This window comes from Mobula birostris, chromosome 25 (assembly GCF_030028105.1).
Source record: "Mobula birostris isolate sMobBir1 chromosome 25, sMobBir1.hap1, whole genome shotgun sequence".
NCBI classification, from domain to species: domain Eukaryota; kingdom Metazoa; phylum Chordata; class Chondrichthyes; order Myliobatiformes; family Myliobatidae; genus Mobula; species Mobula birostris.
Genome location: NC_092394.1, coordinates 19,527,425 through 19,548,603, shown reverse-complemented (window position 1 = coordinate 19,548,603; position 21,179 = coordinate 19,527,425). Strand labels below are relative to the sequence as shown.

The following is a 21,179-nucleotide window of genomic DNA, read 5'->3' as shown; positions in this document are numbered from 1 at the left end:
TTTCAAAGACAAAAATATATTTTATTTGTTATTTCAGTTTTGGAGATAGACTTCCCAACTGATGATCAACACTATAAGAATGATTAGAGAATACAAAATAAAAAAGGAAGGAAATAAAAAAAACTACTCTAAACCAGGCTTGCTTCTTACTTAAATACAATGTTTCCATCTTGTTGCTTTTGACATACCCATCATGAAAACTTATCTAAATACCACCATTGTTAAGAACATAACCATATGAGCAGAATTAGGCCGTTCAGCCCATTTAGCTATACATACAACCATAAAAGCCATAAATTATGCTCAATAAAGCATTTATTTTCTGATGCCAAACCCTTTCACTGATATCCAGTGACATTACCACAAAGTGAATGCAATATGAAAATTTTAAGGCATCACAGTATATAACCAAATTCACAATATTGACTAAAGTCCTGTGCAAAATTGGTACAAATTAATGACAATGACAACATTTTGAAGTCTTCTTCCAAAACAGAGCTGGAAAACATCAGGTACAGCAAAACATTTCCCACTGATATACAACTATGAATCTGGTGTTTTTGGCAATGCTGTATTTTCGGTGATCATAAACTGTATTGAGGCAAATCAGGCATACATTCAGTGACACACACTGAAAACATTCACACAGACGTACACTCACACATCTGTACAGAGTTCATTATTCTATATTCCTTCACCAAAATTCAATAACCTCTACATTATACTTTAAAAATTTACACCCAGATTTCAGATTATAAAAGTTATGAAAAAAATATGCTTCAAACAGCATACAACAGGACCACAAGTTCTCATTTTGCTCGCCAGTTACCACTTTCATCATGATTGAGCTTAAGCAATTTCCCCATCTCAAACAGTACGTCATAATTGTATTTTTATATTAAAAGGCCACCTTCAAAAATTAAGTGCCCATTTTCTCTATTAAAGGTTATAATTGAAAATGAGGGTGCTCCGATTGTAAAATAATCCAGTGTGCGTCAAGAAATCAATCCAACAGCAATGTTAAAGACACTATTTCTAGAAATGATTCATTTGATTTATGTAACACATGCAACTTAAGAATTAACATGCACAAAATGCTGGAGGAGCTCAGATCAGGCAGAATCTATGGAAATGAATAAACAGTCGATATTTTGAGATGAGACCATTCTTCAGACTGGAAAGGAAGTGTGAGGGGAAGGAGGACAGCTAGAAGGTAATAGGTGAAGCCAGGTAGTAGGAATGGTAAAGGGTGAGAGAGAAAAGAGTTGATAAGAGAGGAGGATGTATCATAGAAGAAAGGAAAGAGGAGGAGAAGTTTGGCTTTCAAGTGCTTTCTCTGGGTAATAACACAGTCTAAAATCAAATGTAAAGAATATAGCAAGCACTTCTGACCACTGATTGTTGACATATCTTCTTATATTCAGTTATGAACATTACTATCAGCAATGTTAGTTTGATGGGAGTGAATTACAAATGAACCATATACAATTAGAGTGGAGCAAAAATATAAATGTCCAAATCTTAAATTCTATTAATGTTAATTGGAAAAGGCAAACAAATACAGGCATGTTGCCTCCTTTACACTGTTGAAAACATTCATGCACAGCATTAAGCTGCAGTGCACTTTAGATTAAAATATGTTCAGCGCTTAAAAGTAGCATGTACTGTATAACCTGTATAAATTTTACAGCAAAGTGCAAAATTTCACTTTGTCCCCACCCTTTTATTTTCAAAAATTTATTTGTACAAAATATAGTGGAGTCCCCAGATGTCATTGTGAATGGTTGGAGGTTTATAAAGTAGATTGTGCATTAATGCGTTTGTATTTTAAATGTAAAAGGAAAAAAAATCTACCGCACCTTTAACTATTGGCTGTCAGTTTAAAATTGTTATGGTAGGCAGAGGCTCAGATGGTAGATATGGTGCAACAACATTCTTTGTGTGGCTGACCTTCAACCATTTTAAATAAGCTAGCAGTCATATCAAGGTATGTGCAATTCTGAAGATGAATGGAAACAACTTGCATCATCTTGTAGCATCTACTTTTTCCAAAAGGACAACTAAGAATGTCAGAGAAATCACTTCAAGATTTCCACCCAGTGCCACGTGCAGTAGATCAGGCATATCCTCTTTTAAGGTAATGACGCATTAGTTGGTTTTACTTGGCAAATAGATGAATATTACTATCAGACCAGCAGGGCTGGCTTGATACATTAATGTTTATTAACATACAGTGTGTCTTCATCACTATCAGTTTCATCCTGGAACTCGTTGCTGAGAAGAGATTTCTTTGAACCCATTGACATCATTCGGATCTCATCCTCATATTCATCTCGATGCTGCCTCAAACGATGAAAGCCATCCTTTTGGTGATTTGATTTGAAAGCACAAACACACCAAACAATACAGGCAGTCACAATTATTGCCGACAGAGCTGCACCTAAAACATAAAAGTAAAAATTTTCCTTGGTTAACTTCGTTCTTAATTTGTAGTGTAATATAATAAAATGTTAGTCTGTCGTTCGCATTCACTTGTAATAAATACTAACTGCTGTGGATATTCAAGTAGAAGCAATGTTCATGTATAAATGGACCATCATTAAAGATTACGCATTCATTGGATTACAACCATTTTAATCTAATACTAAGCTGAAACATTTCAAAGGTTCATTTTATTGTCAATGTATGCATGTACAACTCTGATATGTCTTCTCCAGATAGCTGTGAAGTACAGAAAAACCATGGAGTTGTTGTAAAGCCATCAACATCCACCCCAACACCCTGCTCGCCGAAAAAAGTGACAATAACATCAAACTCCAGCCCCCTTCCTCGCAAAAAGCGATGATAACATTAAATCCTCAACTGCGTTCCTCGCAAGAAAAGTGACATTAACATCAACCCCCGACCCCGTTCCTCGCAGAAAACAATAACAATAGCAGCAGCACCCCCGTCTCACACACAAAGAACAAACAGATCGCCTACACAGAAAGACATTTGGGCAGCTTGCGCAAGTTGCATTACATTTACACTCCAAAATCTGTGATAAAGATTTGTTCTGCTAATTTGCCAACTTCTAAGGGAATGCACAATAAAATCAGGAATTAAATAAAAAGCCAAATTATAAATAACTAAGTAATGCATGATCAAACAAAGTCTTTTAGACTATTTTAAAATACATGCTTAAGGTGAGGTGTAAAGGTTTATTAGACTTTAAGAGTGGGCTCTTCTTTGAATCTAAGTAGGAGTTTAAAATAATGAAATATGAACTTAAAACATAAGATTGTGAGAAGACTTTACAAGGTGGATTTTGAAGAGTTTGAGGGTTTAGAACAAAGGGCAGTCTCAGGATAAGGAAAAAAAAATTCCCTCAGGCCTGTGGAATCTCAGTTGAGTACAGTCAAGAATAAGGACCTATATATCCTTGGACAAAAAAAAAGTGAAGAATTTGGGGATGTGAATGTAGAATAAAAGGTACAATTACCCATGAACTTGCTGGGTGATGGAGCAAGTCTGAGGTATTTTGTGACCCATTCTTGTTCCTATGTTCTCTATCTCACTGCTAAATGAACAAATTGCTTATTTTGACAGATTTCAAGACAGAGATCAGTAAATAAAAATGTTACTGTAAGCAATTTATAATACTGCGGCATTGCACCAATTCTTACCTGCTGTTGTTACCACCAGTTCTCTCGGCAGGCCAAACAATTTATTATCCAGCTCAACAGCTATTACCAAATTGGTGGCAGCTTCATACGATGATACAAATACCTGAAAGCACAAAATACAAAACAAAACTTTCCTTCATCACCTTCATTTTGTGCAGCTTTGTAAATCCAGAAAGACACTCAAATGACTGGGATAGAGAACAAAAGTAAATTATTTATATTGAGGAAAATATAAATACAGCATAAAAAAAATGAAATGGTAAAGATGAAGCAACCCATGCCTGCATGGAGAAATTAGATGACGTTCAGGCATGGGCCAATAAATATCATGTATGCCACAGAAGTGCCAGGCAGATGTGGGGCAGCACAGCAGTGCAGCATTTAGTACACCACTTTACAGGGCCAGCTGTAAGACTGGCATTCGATTCTCACAGTAATCTATAAAGGAGCTTGTACATTCTCCCCGCTGAGTTTGATTTGATGCAAATAACACATTTCTCTCTATGTCTAGATGTACATGTGACAAGTAAAGCTGATCTTTAAATTTTTAATGACCACCTCTAAGAAACTACCCTTGTGGCAAAGACCTTTACTATCAACACCTTAGAGGTAGTCATTGACCAGAAATTGAAATGGAGCAGCCACATTAATATAGGGCTAAGAGTAGGTCCAGGGCTGGGTATCTTGCAGTGAATGACTCACCACTGGGGAGCCCAAGGCCTTCAACCATTTGGCTTTCAAGAAACCCAACACCATTCAGAAAAAAGTCCACTCAATCCACCACTCTAAATCTACACTCCAAATCACTGGCACACAGTGGATGTAGTGTACACAATCTGCAAACTGCACTTACTGGGGCTACTTTAAAAGTACCTCCCTAATCTGTGATTTCTACCATCAATAAAGATAGAGGCAGCAGTAATGTGACAACACCACTACCTTCAAGTTACTCTCTAAAGATCCTCTGACTTGGAAGTTTGTCACCCGTCCTTCACTGCTGCTGAGCTTAGATCTTAGAGCTCCTTCACCCAACAGCAGCTAGCAGTACCTTCTCCAGAAAGACCGAACAGTTCAAGGTGCTAATTTACCTCCATCTCTTTCAAGGGCAATAGGGAAGGGTAAAAATGGCCTTGGCAGCAATGCCCAGATAACGGAAAATGAAGACATTTTGAGGAAAAAAAAATTAAGGTTGTTTTGGCCGATTTTGACATAAACATTTCTCTTTCCACAGACTCTGCCTGAGCTGCTGAGTGCTTCCAGCATTATTGACTTAATTTTTGATTTTCAACGTCCGGTGTTTTTCCTTTTCATGTAGAATTAGGTAGAAACAAAACTGCAAAACCTGTTTGCGTTGATGTTGGTATCCATCCGCAAGTGCATCAATATCGTGCGATCCTGGAGCTAGCAGAATGTGGAAATAGCCTGCCTCTGAAGTTGGAACTTTAACACCTTCATTCAGAATAATATCAGTGTTTGGAATGGGATTTCCATCACGATCCGTAACCCTTCCACGCAAACCTTTATGAACCTGTCAGAAAGAACAGATTAGAACATAGTGTAAGCACTTTGAGTAGCACAAGACAAACTGCAAAGATGATACTTAGGAAAGAGAAGGAAAAGCATTATGGCTAGATATTTCTTTTTAAATAGGATTGATTTGCCCAAGTCCAAAGGATTATTTTGAAAGGGATCAGGGATAACATGACCTGTAGACTTCTATCCAATGAGCAGCCTGCCCAGGTTTTGATGCTAGAAGCTTACCTCAACAAGCATACCGAGAAGAGACTTCTTGTTATCATGCCATATTGCAGCGAGCTCTTTTGCTGGTGGGAATTTACAGCAGCCTGTGTATACTGTGATCTCAGGACAGTGACCATAGGTAACGCTGAAATCCTAGCAGGACAAAGGACGAGAAAATTATTTACTGCAATTAAGAACCAACTTATAGATTAATACACAGTAAGAATGCTATTCATTTTATCTATTATTTGTGCCCTTCCCCCACCTCCCCAATTCTTTCCCTCGGGGCAAAAGCTTAACCATAACCAAACATTTAGCCTTAAACTAACACAGATAAGCATTGTGCAGCATCTAGTTTTAAGCTGCTGTTTGAACTTTTGCTCACAACCCAATTTCTATTTTGAAAATGCATTAACACCAGTAAGAGAATCTATTAATCAAGTGGCATAGCCATGTACAAAATTGAGGGGCTTAGGCAGTGTAGAAAGTAACAAACTTTTCCTCCCATAGAAGAGGGATATAAAATCAGTGGGCGTTGGTTAAAGGTAAAGCACGGGTGATTTAGAGGGGATCAGAGGGAGAATTTTCACTGTACAGTGAGTGGCTGAAATGCCATGCCTGACTGGGTGGGGGAGGCAGTGCCACTCAAACCATTTCCAAAGCACGTGGATGAACACTCAAATCGCCAAGGCAAAGACAACTATGGACTAAGTGATGAAAATGGAACTGAAGCAGATGGATATCTGATGGCCACCAGGTCCACGTCAACCAGGCTGTACTGTATGACTCAATGCCACAAAGTACCAGCTACTCTTCTGAGAAAGTCTTTAGTTCATCACTTCAAAATGCTTAACACTGCACAACTTTAGTATTCTGAAAACTAATCAAATTTAGAATTATTCTAATTTCATATTTGATGGTGTCTCAACAGTCACAATTTTATAATACTCAAACCACCATGAGGGGGCAGTATAGGAAAAGCACACAGTACCTGCTTTTCTTCAGCCAATCAAACCTTAGTAGCTCAAAGCTGAACACGTGGCAAACTTTCAGTGAACGTTCTTTCTATACACACATACACTTCGCAAACACAAGCGATTTCCAGTCTTACTTAGTACACGATGACAATTACTCACCTTCATACTGTGCATGTGACCATGCCACTGGGCTCCACGTATAACACCACCAGGGATGTTTTCATCTGTAACACATTAAATCAGTGACAAACTGTAGTTGCCAGGAAAGCTCAGCAAATATGCTATCACATTCTGCAGTCATGATTTCCATATTCTTATTGATCAGGAATGAACGTGAACAATTTTACCGCAGAAAGCTTATGCAAGATTGGACAAATATCCTAGAGACTATTTTGTATCTTTGTAATACAATCCATGATCTCTCTGACTGCAGCAATACTTCCCCTTTCAATGAGATATAAAAGGTGCTAGGTTTTTTCCTTCCTTTACTGAAAGATAAAAGCACTCTTCTTCAAAGTTTAGTAATATTCCTCATATTCAGAATCTGTAAAATTTCCCGATCTGACTGTGGTACTAATGCAAAGAAATCCAGCATACATTAACTTTTTCTGTCACAAGGGATAACATCATTTAATAAATCTCTCAATGAAACTGGAAAGTCAAAACTATTGTAACCAACTCAAACTTTCATGCGGGAACTGCAACACAATTGGAAAATAATAACATTTTATTTCAAATCAGTCCGCGTATCTTGAACAGTTAGTTTTATCCAAGCCCAACAAGACTGAAGTTCATGAAAATCAGTTTTTTCTGAAATACACAACTCAACTAGATAGCAGTAACATTCCCCAGAGACAAAAATGCTGCAAATTAGACTTTCCTATAGCATTCCAAATACAGTGGGGAGAAAGGCTTGAAATTTTAAATCAATGAAGCGTGTATTTTTTGCTTCAATTTTTAAAGTAATAATTAATTTTCTACTCCATTGTAGACTTCTTCTGATCCACTATTTCAGACAACAAACTGCAATTTGGAACCTGGAAAGGCTGCCAGGTTTACCAACAGAGAGAGCAGAACAGTTCTAATATTTTGTGGCCAAATTAAATAAGAAAAGAACAACTGAGGAAACGCATTCCATTTGATTATGATGTCAAAGACTTTCCATCTTATATAATGGAACATCTGTAAATATTGATCTAGGTTTACAAAGTACATGAATTTCAATCATTCATTATTTTTAATTACTTTCAATAAATATCTTCCATGGAATCCCACCAAAGAATAACATTAGGTATCTCACCAAGTTTAATTTCACTTTGGTTCTTACCTGTGTTGTTAGGACATCCTGGATGGCCCAGATGCATCTTCGGGTGATTGTTAGAGTATACATTTGCCAGATATTTTAGGGTTTCCTCATTCTCCACTGTTGAAGAAAACAGACAACATCATATTAATTTCAAAGATTAATGCAATAGCATTTCACATCCACAGCATGCAACTGATATCAAAATTACTCTCACACTGGAGCATATTAGAATGACCTCACAACCTCTGCTGAAATTCTGCTCATAAATTGTGATTTATGAAGGCACATCTGTAATGAGTTTTGGGAATGAACAAGATGACAGATCTATTTTCTTCTTCATGTTGTTCTTTCTACCTGACCATATTAAAATTTGAAAACAATGAAATATCAAGAAAACAATTAGCAAACATACCTAAATGAGAAATTGTTCAATTAAAAACAACACAAATGGCAAGAAACAATATAATCACCATGAAAAATAGTATTTGCATATTAAAGGCTTCAACTCCTTGAGAATTCAATACAAGCTCTTCCACGTGATATATTAATGTTGCATACAAAGTTTGATTTAAAAAAAAAAATCACAATGAAGTAAGAAATATGAAATTGACAATATTAATACGTCATAGGTCAGTGATCCAGACCTTCTTTCAGGTTTTACAGTTTAATTGGGGGGGGGGGGGGGGAGACAATCATCTCCTTGTTCCATAACTTTTTGTAAAGGTCAACTGTTACCCCTTCTTCCATTAGTTTCTCCAAAAGCGATGCTTACTCATGTCCCTTCAATGAATTCCACAGTTTGATACGTTATAAGGATTATATAAGCTTTGACTAACATGCAACATGATTATTTCAACACTAAATCTTCATTGCCTGGTCCAGTTAATTAGTTTCACATTTCAAATTGACTGAAAATTGGGTTTGTTTTTTCTACTTCTAATTCCATAACAGCCTTTGGAGGTGGTCTGACAATGATCTCCATTTGAATTTTGAACCCTGTAATTTCACTTCCTCCAGATAAAACATCAAAAATAAAAGCTGAAATCACTGTGGCTTACACTTAAATCCTCCAAGACGACTGCAACCTTGTCATAGGATTTGGAGGCTCGCGTACCTCAATGACCTGGTCAAGGCCTTGTGCTTTGGCTCTCGGTAGGGTCATCCATGCCAAGCAGGTCAAATGCTAGAGGCCAGACTAAGAGTAGTCCACTGGTCCTCCAGATTCAGGGTTCAGCTCAGGACTAACAACCCTGACTGGTCAAAAACAATGGTTATGGAAACAATTACGGTCCACTGACTGAGCAGAAAAAGGCAGTAAATCACGGCAGCTTAGCTGAGCTTTGACGAATGACCAATAGGGACATCAGAAGTTCATGAGTAGGGAATTTCACTCGGGTCCATTGATAAGCAAGAGCAAATTAAAGGAAGGCAGGGGCATGCACACCAGCCATACTCAGAGTGGACAAAGTTAGAGTGGTGAGGCTTTAGCTCTTCAAGGCTTATCAACGAAAGCAAAACAAAAAAAGAAAATAAAAACTCTAGGTGAAGTTTTTTTTTCTTCCCTTCTTTACAGCTGCTCAGTTAGGATAATAGTGATGCCAAGCAGGATAGTTGGATGCTCCTCTTGCAGAATGTGGGAAGACAGGGAGTCCTCCACTGTCCCTGACGACAACAACTGCGAGAAGTGCATCCAGCCGCAGCTTCCAACAATCCACATTAAGGAATTGGAGCTGGAACTGGATGAACTCTGGATCATTCAGGAGGCTGAAGGTGGGATAGATAGGACATACAGAGAGGTAGTTACACCCAAGGTGCAGGACATCAGAAACTGGGAGACAGTCAGGAAGGGGAAAGAGGTTAAAAAGCCAGTGCATACTACCCCTGTGGCCATCCCTCTCAACAAGAGGTATACCACTATAGCTACTGTTGGGTGTGGGTAGAGAATGACTGAACAGAGGAAAGTCATAGCAGTTGGGTCTCTGGCAATGTCTGTGGCTGTGACTCAGAAGGCGAAGGGAGAGAAGAGGCGTGCTGTGGTGATATGGAATTCATTAGTTTGGGGAACGGAGAGAAGGTTCTGTGGACGAGAACGAGATTACTAGATGGAATGTTGCTTCCCAGGTGCCAGGGTCCAGGACATCACAGGTTGAGTGCTCAGCATTCTTAAGTTGGAGGGTGAACAACCAGAGATTGTGGTCCATGTCGGTACCAATGACATGGGTAGGTTGGGTGATGAGGTTCTGCACAGAGAATTCAGGAAGTTAGGTGCTAAGTTAAAGGGCAGGAGCTCCATGGTTGTGACCTCTGGACTGCTACTAGAGCCATGTGCTGGTGAGGCCAGAACTAGAAAGATTATATAGCTTAACATGTGACTAAGTAGTTGGTGTAGAAGGGAGGGCATAAGATTTTTGGATCATTGGACTCTTCCAGGGAAAGTGGGATTTACACAAAAGGGACAGTTTGCATCTGAATTGGAGGGGGACTAATATCCTGGTGGGAAGGTTTGTTAATGATATATGGTGGGGTTTAAACTGGAGTTGTGGGGGGTGGGGAATGGGAACAGTTGTGCGAGAACAGTTGGTGGAGAAGACGTGGAGAAAGATGTTGGTAAGGCCTCAGACAAATTCCAGAATCAAAAGGTTGAGCATGGTGCGACTAGTGTCCCGAGCTGCGTAAATTTCAAAGCAAGTATCGTAGAAAAGGCGGATGAGCTTGGGGCAAGGATGAACACCTGGAATTATGATGTTGTAGGTGGTTACAGGAGGAGCAGGGTGGCAGCTCAATATTCTGGAGTTTCATTGTTTCAGACAAGACAGTGGAGGATTAAAGGAGGAGGGGTGACATTAATAAGTCAGGGAAAATGTCATGGCAGTGCTTCATCAGGATAGACTGAAGAACCTGTCTTGTGAGGCGTTACGGGTGGAATTGGAAATAAGTATGATCACATTAATGGGGCTATACATCAGACCACCCAACAGTCCAAGGGATTTAGAGGAACAAATTTGCAGAGAGACTGCAGACTGTTGCAAGAAACAAGTAGGTGATTTTAACTTTCCAAGTATTGACTGGGAATCCCATACTGTAAAAGGGACTAGATGGGATACAGTTTATCAAATTCGTTTAGTGAAGTTTCCTTCATTAGTAAGTCCCATCAAGAGAACCTGTGATATTGGATCTGCTATTAGGCAATGGGACAGGGCAGGTGACAGAAGTTTGTCCAGGGGAACACTTTGCATCCGGTGACCACAAAACCACTAGTTTCAAAGTAAATATGCAAAAAGATAGGTTGAGATTCTAAACTGGAGAAAGGCAATTTTTGACGGTATCAGAAAGGATATAGCAAGTGTGGATTGGGACAGGCTGTTTTCCGGCAAAGGTGTACTTGGTAAGTGGGAGGTCTTCAGAAACATAATTGAGAATACAATGCTTGTATTCTTATCAGAATTAAAAAAATGACAAGTGTAGGGAACCTTGCTTTTCAAGATATATTGAGGCCCTGGTTGAGAGAAAAAAGGAGCCTCACAGCAAGTATAGGCAAGCAGGAACAAATGAGGTGCTTATGGAGTATAAGAAATGCAAAAGAACACTTAAGAAAGAAATCAGGAAGGCTAAAAGAAGGCATGACATTGTTCTAGCAGACAATGTGAAGGAGAATCTGAAGGGATTCTACAGATACAGTATGTTAAGAGCAAAAGGATTGAAAGGGACAAAATTGGTCCTCCAGAAGACCAGAATAGTAATCCATGTATGGAGCCAAAACTGATGGGGGAGATCTTAAATGAATTCTTTGCATCTGTATTTACTCAGGAGACAGACACTAAGTCTACAGAAGTGAAGCAAAGCTACATCAACTTTATGAACCCTCTACAGATTACAGAGGAGGGAGTGCTTGCTATCCTGAGGCATGTCAAGGTGGATAAATTCCCAGGGCCTGACGGGGTGTCCCCTCAGACCCCACGGGAAGCAAGTGCAGAAATTGCCGGGGCCCTAGCAGAGGTATTTAAATCCTTAGCAATAAGGGAGGTACCAGACAATTGGAGGATAGTCAAAGTTGTTCCGCTATTTAAAAAAGGCTCTAAATATAAACCAGGAAATTACAGGCCGGTGAGTCTGACATCAGTTGTGGGGAAGCTATTGGAATATACTTCCACTCTAGTTCTGTGGGTTCTAAAGTGGCTGATGAAACTACTGTTGGACCTGGAGATTTTGATCATGGGTGGGCAGGTGACATTTAACCTGTTGAGCAGTTTGAAGGTTCCATCCACCTTCCACCATTCACTTCTGCTTTAGGGAACACCCAACACCTGGACTCGAGGTAGGCTTTTTCTACTACGTCGTGGGTGTGGAACAGAAATTCCAGAAGATTGTGGGCAGGCCGCATTTATTTTTCCTCTCAAAAGGTGGTCATGAGAACATCTTTGCATCTTAGATAGTAAGAAACCTTCTCTGCCACCCTCAACCTCACGGTAAAGGTTAATAAAATCAGAGGGAATAGGTTAAAGGTAAAACATAAATGATGTAGAGGGATGAGAGGAAGAATTTTCACTGCACTTCAAATGACTGGAAAGCCATACCAGAGTGGGTGGCTAACAAATCAACAGGCATAACTGTGGACCATGCAAGAGCTTGCATCTATTCCTGTGAAGTGAGGACTGCACAATTTCTACCAAGCGGATGAGGGGGGAACTAGATGGGTCTTTGTTCAAGAAAGAAATGGAGTGCCCTCAGATCTTCCTAATGCAGGTGGAAGTGTATAGATCAGGACAGGCATGGCAAACACGAGCCAGATGGAACCAGGAAATTTGGAAGCTATCAAGATTTTAGAGTGCACGAGAGATGTCCTGCATGCAAATGCTAAGGGACAGGACAAGGGGAGTCCAGATGTTATTTTTGTTAATACATTTGTGATATTTGTGTGAGTTATATGTACTGTGTTGTGCACCTTGGTATGGAGGAACATAGTTTCATTTGACAGTTACATAGGTGTATGGTTGAATGACAATAAACCTGATGAAGAAATTAGTTAGTGGGGGCCAAAAGCAGTCAAAAACAGTGGGATGGGCACTCTTAAGTTTGGGAAGGGTTGACTTCAAATATGATAAGATCTGTAAGAAAGCTGGTGTCTAACCTCTGCAGAGCCAAAGTCAGTGTGCCAGACTACAATGGCACCCCATTCGCCCTTCTTTTCCTGTTGGTTTATGTTGAGGTCAGGAATGGTCTGAAGTCAGTAGGGTGCTGCTCATTCGAAGAGTGTGAGGTTAGGGAGGGGACTGGAGAAGTCAAGGTGGTCAGTATAACTGCAACTGGAAATGAAAAGGTCAAGAGCACAAATGGATGTAAGGGGGAATGGTGAAGATAGAAGAAGGGGTAGTTACAGCAGCATGAGGATTCCTAGCCCAAAAAATAGGCAAAGAAATTATTTAGAAGATGTGTAGCTCAGGTGATTGAGGGTTGGGTTGAGTTGTTCTCCAATTTTGGCAATTTAGCAGGCAAAGAAGCTGGGGAAAAGAGTTTGACTTTGGAATTCATTAAGATATGGGCATAGGGGTACAAAGGTGAAGACTCTGCTGAGGACTGACCACTCATTGTTGGAGAGGAGGTCAGGAAGGAATGCAAGGACATAGCAGGGATTGATGTTGGGGTGAGATGAGGGGTCAGAGGAGGACTTTCTGGCAGGGGACCCGTGGAATAAGCTGTCCTTTGGCGTCACTCCATACCCTTTACTTTTTCACATGTACCCACTCTTATTTACTTCACCTATACCTACATGGGTGGGCACGTGGCCAAGTGGTTAAGGCATTGGACTAGCTACCTGAAGGTTGTGAGTTCGAGCCCCAGCCGAGGGAACATGTTGTGTCTTTGAGCAAGGCACTTAATCACACATTGCTCTGTGACGACGCTGGTGCCAAGCTGTATGGGTCCTAATGCCCTTCCCTTGGACAACATTGGTGTCGTGGAGAGGGGAGACTTGCAGCATGGGCAACTGCTGGTCTTCCATACAACCTTGCCCAGGCCTGTGCCCTAGAGAGTGAAGACTTTCCAGGTTCAGATCCATGGTCTCGCAAGACTAACGGATGCCTTTATTTTATACCTACACTAAACGACTTATATTACATTTATATTATTGAACTACGACCTTTACTTACTGAAAATGAATACCAGAGCACGAGAAGTTAAAGAAGGGAAAGGTTCCGGCGGGAACAGGCAAAAAAATGGTGATCCTGGAACATTGAAGGAAGCTCCGATAACTATGGAGCTAATGAAGAAACTTCTAGATGAAACAGTTAATTAAAGACTCACTGCAATTGAAGGAGTGTTGAAGTCGATGCAAGAATCAAGAATATTCAGACGTGAAATCGATCAACAAGTTAGAATCTTGGAACTAGATGAAGATGGCCGCAAAAGGGATCGATAAATGGAAGCTCTTGAGAAAAGTTTAACTTCGGTAACTCAGCAGCTGGAACGTCATCAAGCTAAGACTATTGATCTTGAAAATCGCTCCTGACGACAGAATTTGCGAATAATCGGTTTTCCTGAAGATGTTGAGACGGGAGATCCTACCAAATATTTCTTTAAATTGCTAATGGATGTGTTCGGCTCCGATACATTGGAGGAGCCCCCACTATTAGATCGTGCGCACTGTACTTTTCATTTTAATCCGGAGAAATTGGCCAGACCGAGACCAATCATCATTTGGTTTCATTATGTCCATGACAAGGAACGAAATATTCGAGCTGTTCGGAAGAAAGGTATGATCCAATTTCAAGAATTCAAGTTCAGGATTGTCGAAGACTACAGTCAAGACGTACTGAAAAAACAGATGGCTTTTAAACCACAGATGGCAGAACTTGATCGTCGGGGCTATAAAATAGCATTACTGTTTCCAGCCTGTTTGAGAGTGGTTGTGCTGGACAACTCGCGTAGCCTGTTTAAAAATCCAATGGAAGCCCAAAGTTTTCTCGACAATCTGCCTCCCTCTGCGGAGGATTAATTAATGTATCGTTTTTTCTCTCTCTCGTCTTTGATTTGTATAGTTCAAGGGTTTTTTCCCTTAATCTTGCAGTGTAGGTACGCTTTATACTGTTAAATGATATTATGCTTTTCTGTTATTGATCTTGTATATCTTACTCTTAATATTTTTTGAAAGTTATTCAGTTACAATTTTAATGCTTGCTTTCTTTTCTTTCTGAAATGTTACTGGAGTATTATATTTTAAAATGGTGGATTGTTTTCTTCTTCTTCCCAGAATCCTTTCTGTTTCTAACATCACTTCCGATCATTTATTATGAAAAATTAATATAGTAATATGATCTGACATTTGATGTTCGTTGAAATATGAGTAAGAAAAAACTATTCGATGCTTGTAATCATTGTAAGCTTTTTCTTACTGTTATAGCTTTTTTTAAAACTTTTTTTTGAATATGGGTGGTATTTCTTTTGATAAACATATTTATTTTGGGTTGCCTTCTGGAAAGATGGGGTTAGGATTAGCTTTAGATTTAGCATTGGTCACTTTCTGGCTTTTTTCTGGGTTTTTGTGGGGGCAGAGTGGTATTCTTGTTCTTATTTTTAATTCTTTTTCGCTTTTTAAACGGGCTGACCTGAAACTACCAAAACGTCTGAAATATCGTAACTTCCGGTTCCTCTTTGGACCTTTTTTCCTCTTCTGGGGTCATGAGTCTGTACCCTGCTTAACCCTTTACATACCTTATGCTCGAACTCATTACAATGGATAAGATTATTAATTTGGTTTCTTGGAACACAAATGCTTTAAACCACCCGATTAAACGGAAGAAAATTTTTAAAGTATTCCATAGGATGAATGCTCATATTATTTTTGTACAAGAAACTCATGTCCGGAAAGAGGATAATCAGGGCTTTTTTTAGATTCTGGAAGGGCCAAAGGTACCACTCGAATTCACAGGCTAAAATAAAAGGCGTTTCTATTTTTATAGATCCATCAATTTTATTTCTGCACTATGAGACGACTTCAGATCCGAACGGCAGATTTTTGTAAATTACTGGCTTGTTATTTAACAAAAAAAGTTGTTATGCTTAATGTTTATGCCCCAAATGTTGACTGTCCTGATTTTTTTTTAAGAATCTCTTTACATCTCTTCCTAACTTAAATGACTAAATGTTGATTATGGGTGGAGATTTCAATTGTTGTTTAAATCCTTTGGTGGATAGATCCAAGTCCAATCAAGTACCTCCGAACAAATTGGCTACCCTTATTAACTCTTTTATGACCAACTTTGGAACTTCAGAAATTTGGAGATTCTTACATCCAAATGAGAAAGAGTTCTCATTTTTTTCACATGTATATCAGCACTATTCAAGAATTGACTATTTTTTTTAATCGAATCTTGACTAATTCTTCTTGTTACTGGTTACAAATATCATTCTGTTGCTGTTTCTGACCATGCACCATTGAAATTATTTATTAACTCAAGGGATACACTTACTAATTCTAAACAACGGCGATTTAATACCACTTTGCTTCAAGACTCGGATTTTGGCAGGTTTATTGAGGAACAGATTAATTTTTTCTTTACAATGAATTCGACAGAGGATATTTCCAGTGGGACATTGTGGGATACTTTTAAAGCATATATTCATGGACAAATCATTTCATATATTGCTGGATTAAAAAAGCGAATAATGAAATACTTAAACTGGTTGACAAGATTAAAGAAGTTGACAAGAAATATTCTATAGCCCCTAATCAGGAACTTTATAAACAGAGAGTTGAACTTCAAATGGAACATAATCTCTTATTATCATCTTCGATTGAAAGTCAATTAATCAAAACTAAGAGTCAATTCTATTCACATGGTGACAAAACTGGGAAACTATTGGCTAATCAATTGAAATCGGCCTTGGTTAAATGACAGATTCTTAAGATTCGTAAACAAGATGGCACTTTGACAGTTAACCATGTCGAGATTAATAAATCCTTTCAAGAATTTTATACCTCCTTATATCAATCAGAATTTCCTGATGACTCTACTATAATGCACGAATTTTTTAAGAAATTGAATATTCCAAAATTATCATCTAATGAACGTTCAAAACTAGATGTACCTATTACAGTAGAGGAAATAAAGAACGCTATTTTTTTGATGAACTCAGGTAAAGCACCTGGCCCAGACGGATATACAGTAGAATTTTAAAAATTTTTCTCTACTACACTGACTCTTTGGTTATGTAGAGTTTTTAGGGATGCAGCATCTATAGGTAAATTGCCACAATCTTTTTATCGAGCTTCTATTTCCCTAATTCTTAAAAAAGATAAGGATCCTACTGAATGTGCATCTTATAGGCCTATATCTTCACTGAATGTGGATTATAAGATTCTTTCTAAAATACTGGAAATGAGATTGGAGAATGTATTACCTCAAATTATTTCTGCTGATCAGACTGGATTTATTAAAAATCGTTAATCTTCTTTTAATATTAGGAGATTAATGAATATTGTTCATACGCCTTCACCCAGAATTCCAGAATGTGTTATTTCATTGGACGCTGAGAAAGCTTTTGACAGAGTTGAATGGACATATTTATTTAACACCCTTGAGAAATTTAATTTTAGTTCGATATTTATATCTTGGATTAAACTGATATCTCTCACCCCTTTGGCTTCGGTATTTACTAATAATCAAAGATCCCCTCTTTTTCATCTATTCCGTGGTACTAGGCAGGGTTGTCCTCTTAGTCCACTACTATCTGATATTGCTTTGGAACCGCTAACCTAACCTAGGTTCAGGAGCCTGAAGACTCGTACGGCCAGATTTGGGACCAGCTTCTTTCCAACTGTGATAAGACTGCTGAAAGGGTCCTGACCTGGATCTGGGCTGTACCCTCCAAATATCCGGACCTGCCTCTCGGTTTTTTTGCACTACCTTACTTCCCATTTTTCTATTTTCTATTTATGATCTAAAATTTAAAATTTTAATATTTACTAATTTTAACTATTTTAATATTTTTAATATTTGTAATCCAGGGAGTGTGAAGCGCAGAATCAAATATCGCTGTGATGATTGTACGTTCTAGTACCAATTGTTTGGTGACAATAAAGTATAAAGTATTCAAGTAGCTTTTGCTATTCGTGACTCTCCTAATATATTTGGCGTTACCCGTGGAAATGAGACTCATAAATTATCACTATGCAGATGATCTACTATTATATATTTCTAACCCAGGAAAATCTATTCCGGCAGTATTAACTTTGCTTGCTCAGTTTAGTAGTTTTTCTGGTTATAAACTGAACCTAGGTAAGAGTGAACTTTTTCCATTAAACATGCAGGTTCCCATTTATAGAAATTCTCCATTTAGAGTGACTACTGACTATTTTACTTATCTAGGAGTTAAAATTACTAAGAGACATAAGGATCTATTCAATTTCAACCTTTTACCATTAATTAATCAGGTTAAACAACTGATTACTAAGTGGTCTCCATTGTCTCTATCATTGATTGGCCGAATCAATGCTATTAGAATGATTATTTTACCTAAATTTTTACATTTATTTCAAACGATACCAATTTTTATTCCTAAATTCTTTTTTGATACTATTGATTCTAAAATTTCCTCTTATATATGGCAAAACAAAAATCCCAGATTAAGTAAAAAATACTTACAGAAATCCAAGAAAGAGGGTGGTTATTATTGGGCAATTAATATTTGATATTTAATATTTTGGACGCAAGATTGGAATATAACTCCAAGCCCACATTGGGTAAACCTTGAAGGCCACTCTGTACAGGGGTTTTCTTTAGCTTCCATTTTAGGAACTTCACTTCCTTTTGTACTATCTAAATTGAATAAACAAATGTTTAACCCTATAGTTAAACATCCTTTGCGAATATGGTTTCAATTTCGTAATTTTTTTGGCCTGAATGAATTTATGTTATCAAGTCCTATTATATCTAATTTCTTTTTTCAACCCTCGGTTATGGACCAAGCCTTTTTGATATGGAAAACGAAAGGTATAATATGTTTTTGTGACTTATTTCTGGATAATTGTTTTATGTCTTTTGAGCAGTTATCTAAGAAATTTGATTTGCCTAGATCCCATTTTTTTTAGATACGTACAAATAAGAAATTTTTAAAATGCTACGTTGCCTACCTTTCCGACTTCAAAACCTACTGATATTATTGATCAAATTTTAGGTTTAAATCCTTTTCAGAAGGGATTAATAGCAATTATCTATGATATAATTATGAAATTACAGCCAGGTATATCTGATAAAATTAAAAATGAATGGGAAAGGGAACTTCAACTTTGTCTACCTATAGAGAAATGGGATAAATTTTTTCAATTAGTTAGTACTTCTTCTATATGTGTGAAACATACAATAATACAATTTAAAGTAGTACATAGAGCCCATATGTCGAAAGATAAATTAGCCTGTTTTTATTCCCATATAAACCCTCTTTCTGATAGGTGTCACTCTGAGCTGGCTTCTTTAACTCATATGTTTTGGTCCTGTCCTCTTTTGGAAAAATATTGGAAAGATATTTTTGATATTATTTCAACAGTTCTATGTTTTGATTTAAAACCCCATCCTATTACGGCAACTTTTGGATTGCCAATGGTAGAACATAGATTTTTGTCTTCTTCAGCCTGTTGGATGATAGCATTTGCTACTTTAATGGCTAGAAGATCTATTTTGTTGAACTGGAAGGAAACCAATCCTCCTGTTACATTCCAATGGTTTTCTCAAACTATATTAAGTTTAAATTTAAAAAAAATTAGAAGTGATATTTTTGATCCTTCGGTTAAATTTGAAGAAACTTGGAAACCTTTTATGCAACATTTTCATATGATGTAATTTGACCTATCCGAATCTTTTTTTTAATTAACTTAAATTACACGAATAGAGGAGCGGCGTTGACGACATTACTGAACGTGTCTGATTCAAGATATTGGTCTAGCCTTGTTTTGTTCTGTTTCTTTTTGGGTTTTTTTTCTTTTTCTTTTGGGGGTTTTTCTTTGTTTATATATTTTTTTTCTTTTTATTTCTTTTATTTTCTTTATGACTAATTTCATTATGAGTTTGGAAGTCTATTATACCTATGTTACTCAAAATCCTTTTCGTATGTGCTTATTAAGACTATTCCAATCTCTTTGTATCAACTTTGTTACCGTGTTTATAATCCTGAAAATTAATAAAAAGATTTAAAAAGTAAGAAAGAAAGAGGGGTCAGAGGAGGAAGAACAGAGAAGGCTGGGGGGGGATGAGAAGTGGGGAGAGGTGTAAGGAGGGAGACTATTGCAAGTTAGTCTTGCAAACAACGTGGCTTGGTGAAAAGAACTGACAGTAATTAGCATCAAATGCTGGGATGGTGGTCGGGCTACCTCGCCATGTAACTCCTCCCCCCCCAACCCCCATCAATCTTGTTCTCACCTGACATCCATGACAACATTACTAGCAAATGTCACATCATAGTGATTAAACAAATAAGCCACTGGTAATACTTCTGACAACATTAGACTGGAGAAGTTAATATTCACTGTGGCTGTAATGTAGATACATACCTGTTTGTACAGGTTTATCATAAGGATATGTGGCAAGGAGAGAGCCACCATCTAAAACAACAGACAGTGTAAACCCTTGGTTGAGGATCAGGTTCTTGATAATGTCCCTGGTCTCAGGCTGCATTTTTGCTAATTGCTCTGATGAGTTCCCTGGTAAAACACAAGGTACCGTTTATTGTATTTACCATCTGGTCTTCAAGAACTGCTCTCGAGCAAAACTCATTCTTTCTATTCAGCTTACAAAAAACATGAGGAAGATTGATACTAGCATTCTGAGAATGTGAAAACTACATTTATCATTCAATTGACACACAAATCACTTAATTTTAAATTAGTCAAATTATGATTACGTTTAACTAGCCAAATTATGACTGATTTCTGGCATTAAACCCCCATGATTATAAAATGACCCCAGAAATGTGCTTTTGGATGATATGGAGCAAGTTTATTGCTCAAAATTATTTGTGGCCAAAATAAATATTTAATTAAATCCTTTTACTGGATATACTGTAAACACCAATTGTAAATCCATCTTTTATATCTTCTTGTCCGTTTTAGCACAATAATAAGGTTAAATTCATGCTTATGTATACGAGGGGTGATTGATAAGTTCATGGCCTAAGGTAGAAGGAGGCAATTTTAGAAAACCTAGCACATTTATTTTTCAACATAGTCCCCTCCTACATGTACACACTTAGTCCAGCGGTCGTGGAGCATACGGATCCCTTCTTTGTAGAAGTGGTCCACAGCTGGGGTGATTGATAAGTTCGTGGCCTGAAGTAGAAGGAGATAAGTTATTAACTTCAAACTTTCTGCATCATCACTCAAAGAGCTGAACTGCACGTGCATGTAACGACAGCGTCTTGAACCTCCAGGTGGTCCACAGCAGGGGTGATTGATAAGTTCGTAGCCTAAGCTAGAAGGAGATGAGTTATACAGCTCTCATTACA

General features: G+C 37.9%; 1 protein-coding gene across 1 annotated transcript in view; it reads right to left on the bottom strand.

The window, feature by feature from the left end:
• LOC140187855 (carboxypeptidase D-like) overlaps positions 1 to 21,179 on the bottom strand; it is a 79,096-nt gene continuing 57,917 nt past the window's right edge. Inside the window, exons 15-21 of the mRNA XM_072243652.1 lie at positions 20,230 to 20,379; positions 7,710 to 7,805; positions 6,542 to 6,606; positions 5,427 to 5,558; positions 5,008 to 5,193; positions 3,666 to 3,768; positions 1 to 2,440 (exon numbers count right to left, since the gene is read on the bottom strand). Of these exons, the coding sequence (XP_072099753.1) occupies positions 2,214 to 2,440; positions 3,666 to 3,768; positions 5,008 to 5,193; positions 5,427 to 5,558; positions 6,542 to 6,606; positions 7,710 to 7,805; positions 20,230 to 20,379 (959 nt within the window). The 3' untranslated portion in view covers positions 1 to 2,213. The remainder of the gene's footprint in view (positions 2,441 to 3,665; positions 3,769 to 5,007; positions 5,194 to 5,426; positions 5,559 to 6,541; positions 6,607 to 7,709; positions 7,806 to 20,229; positions 20,380 to 21,179) is intronic.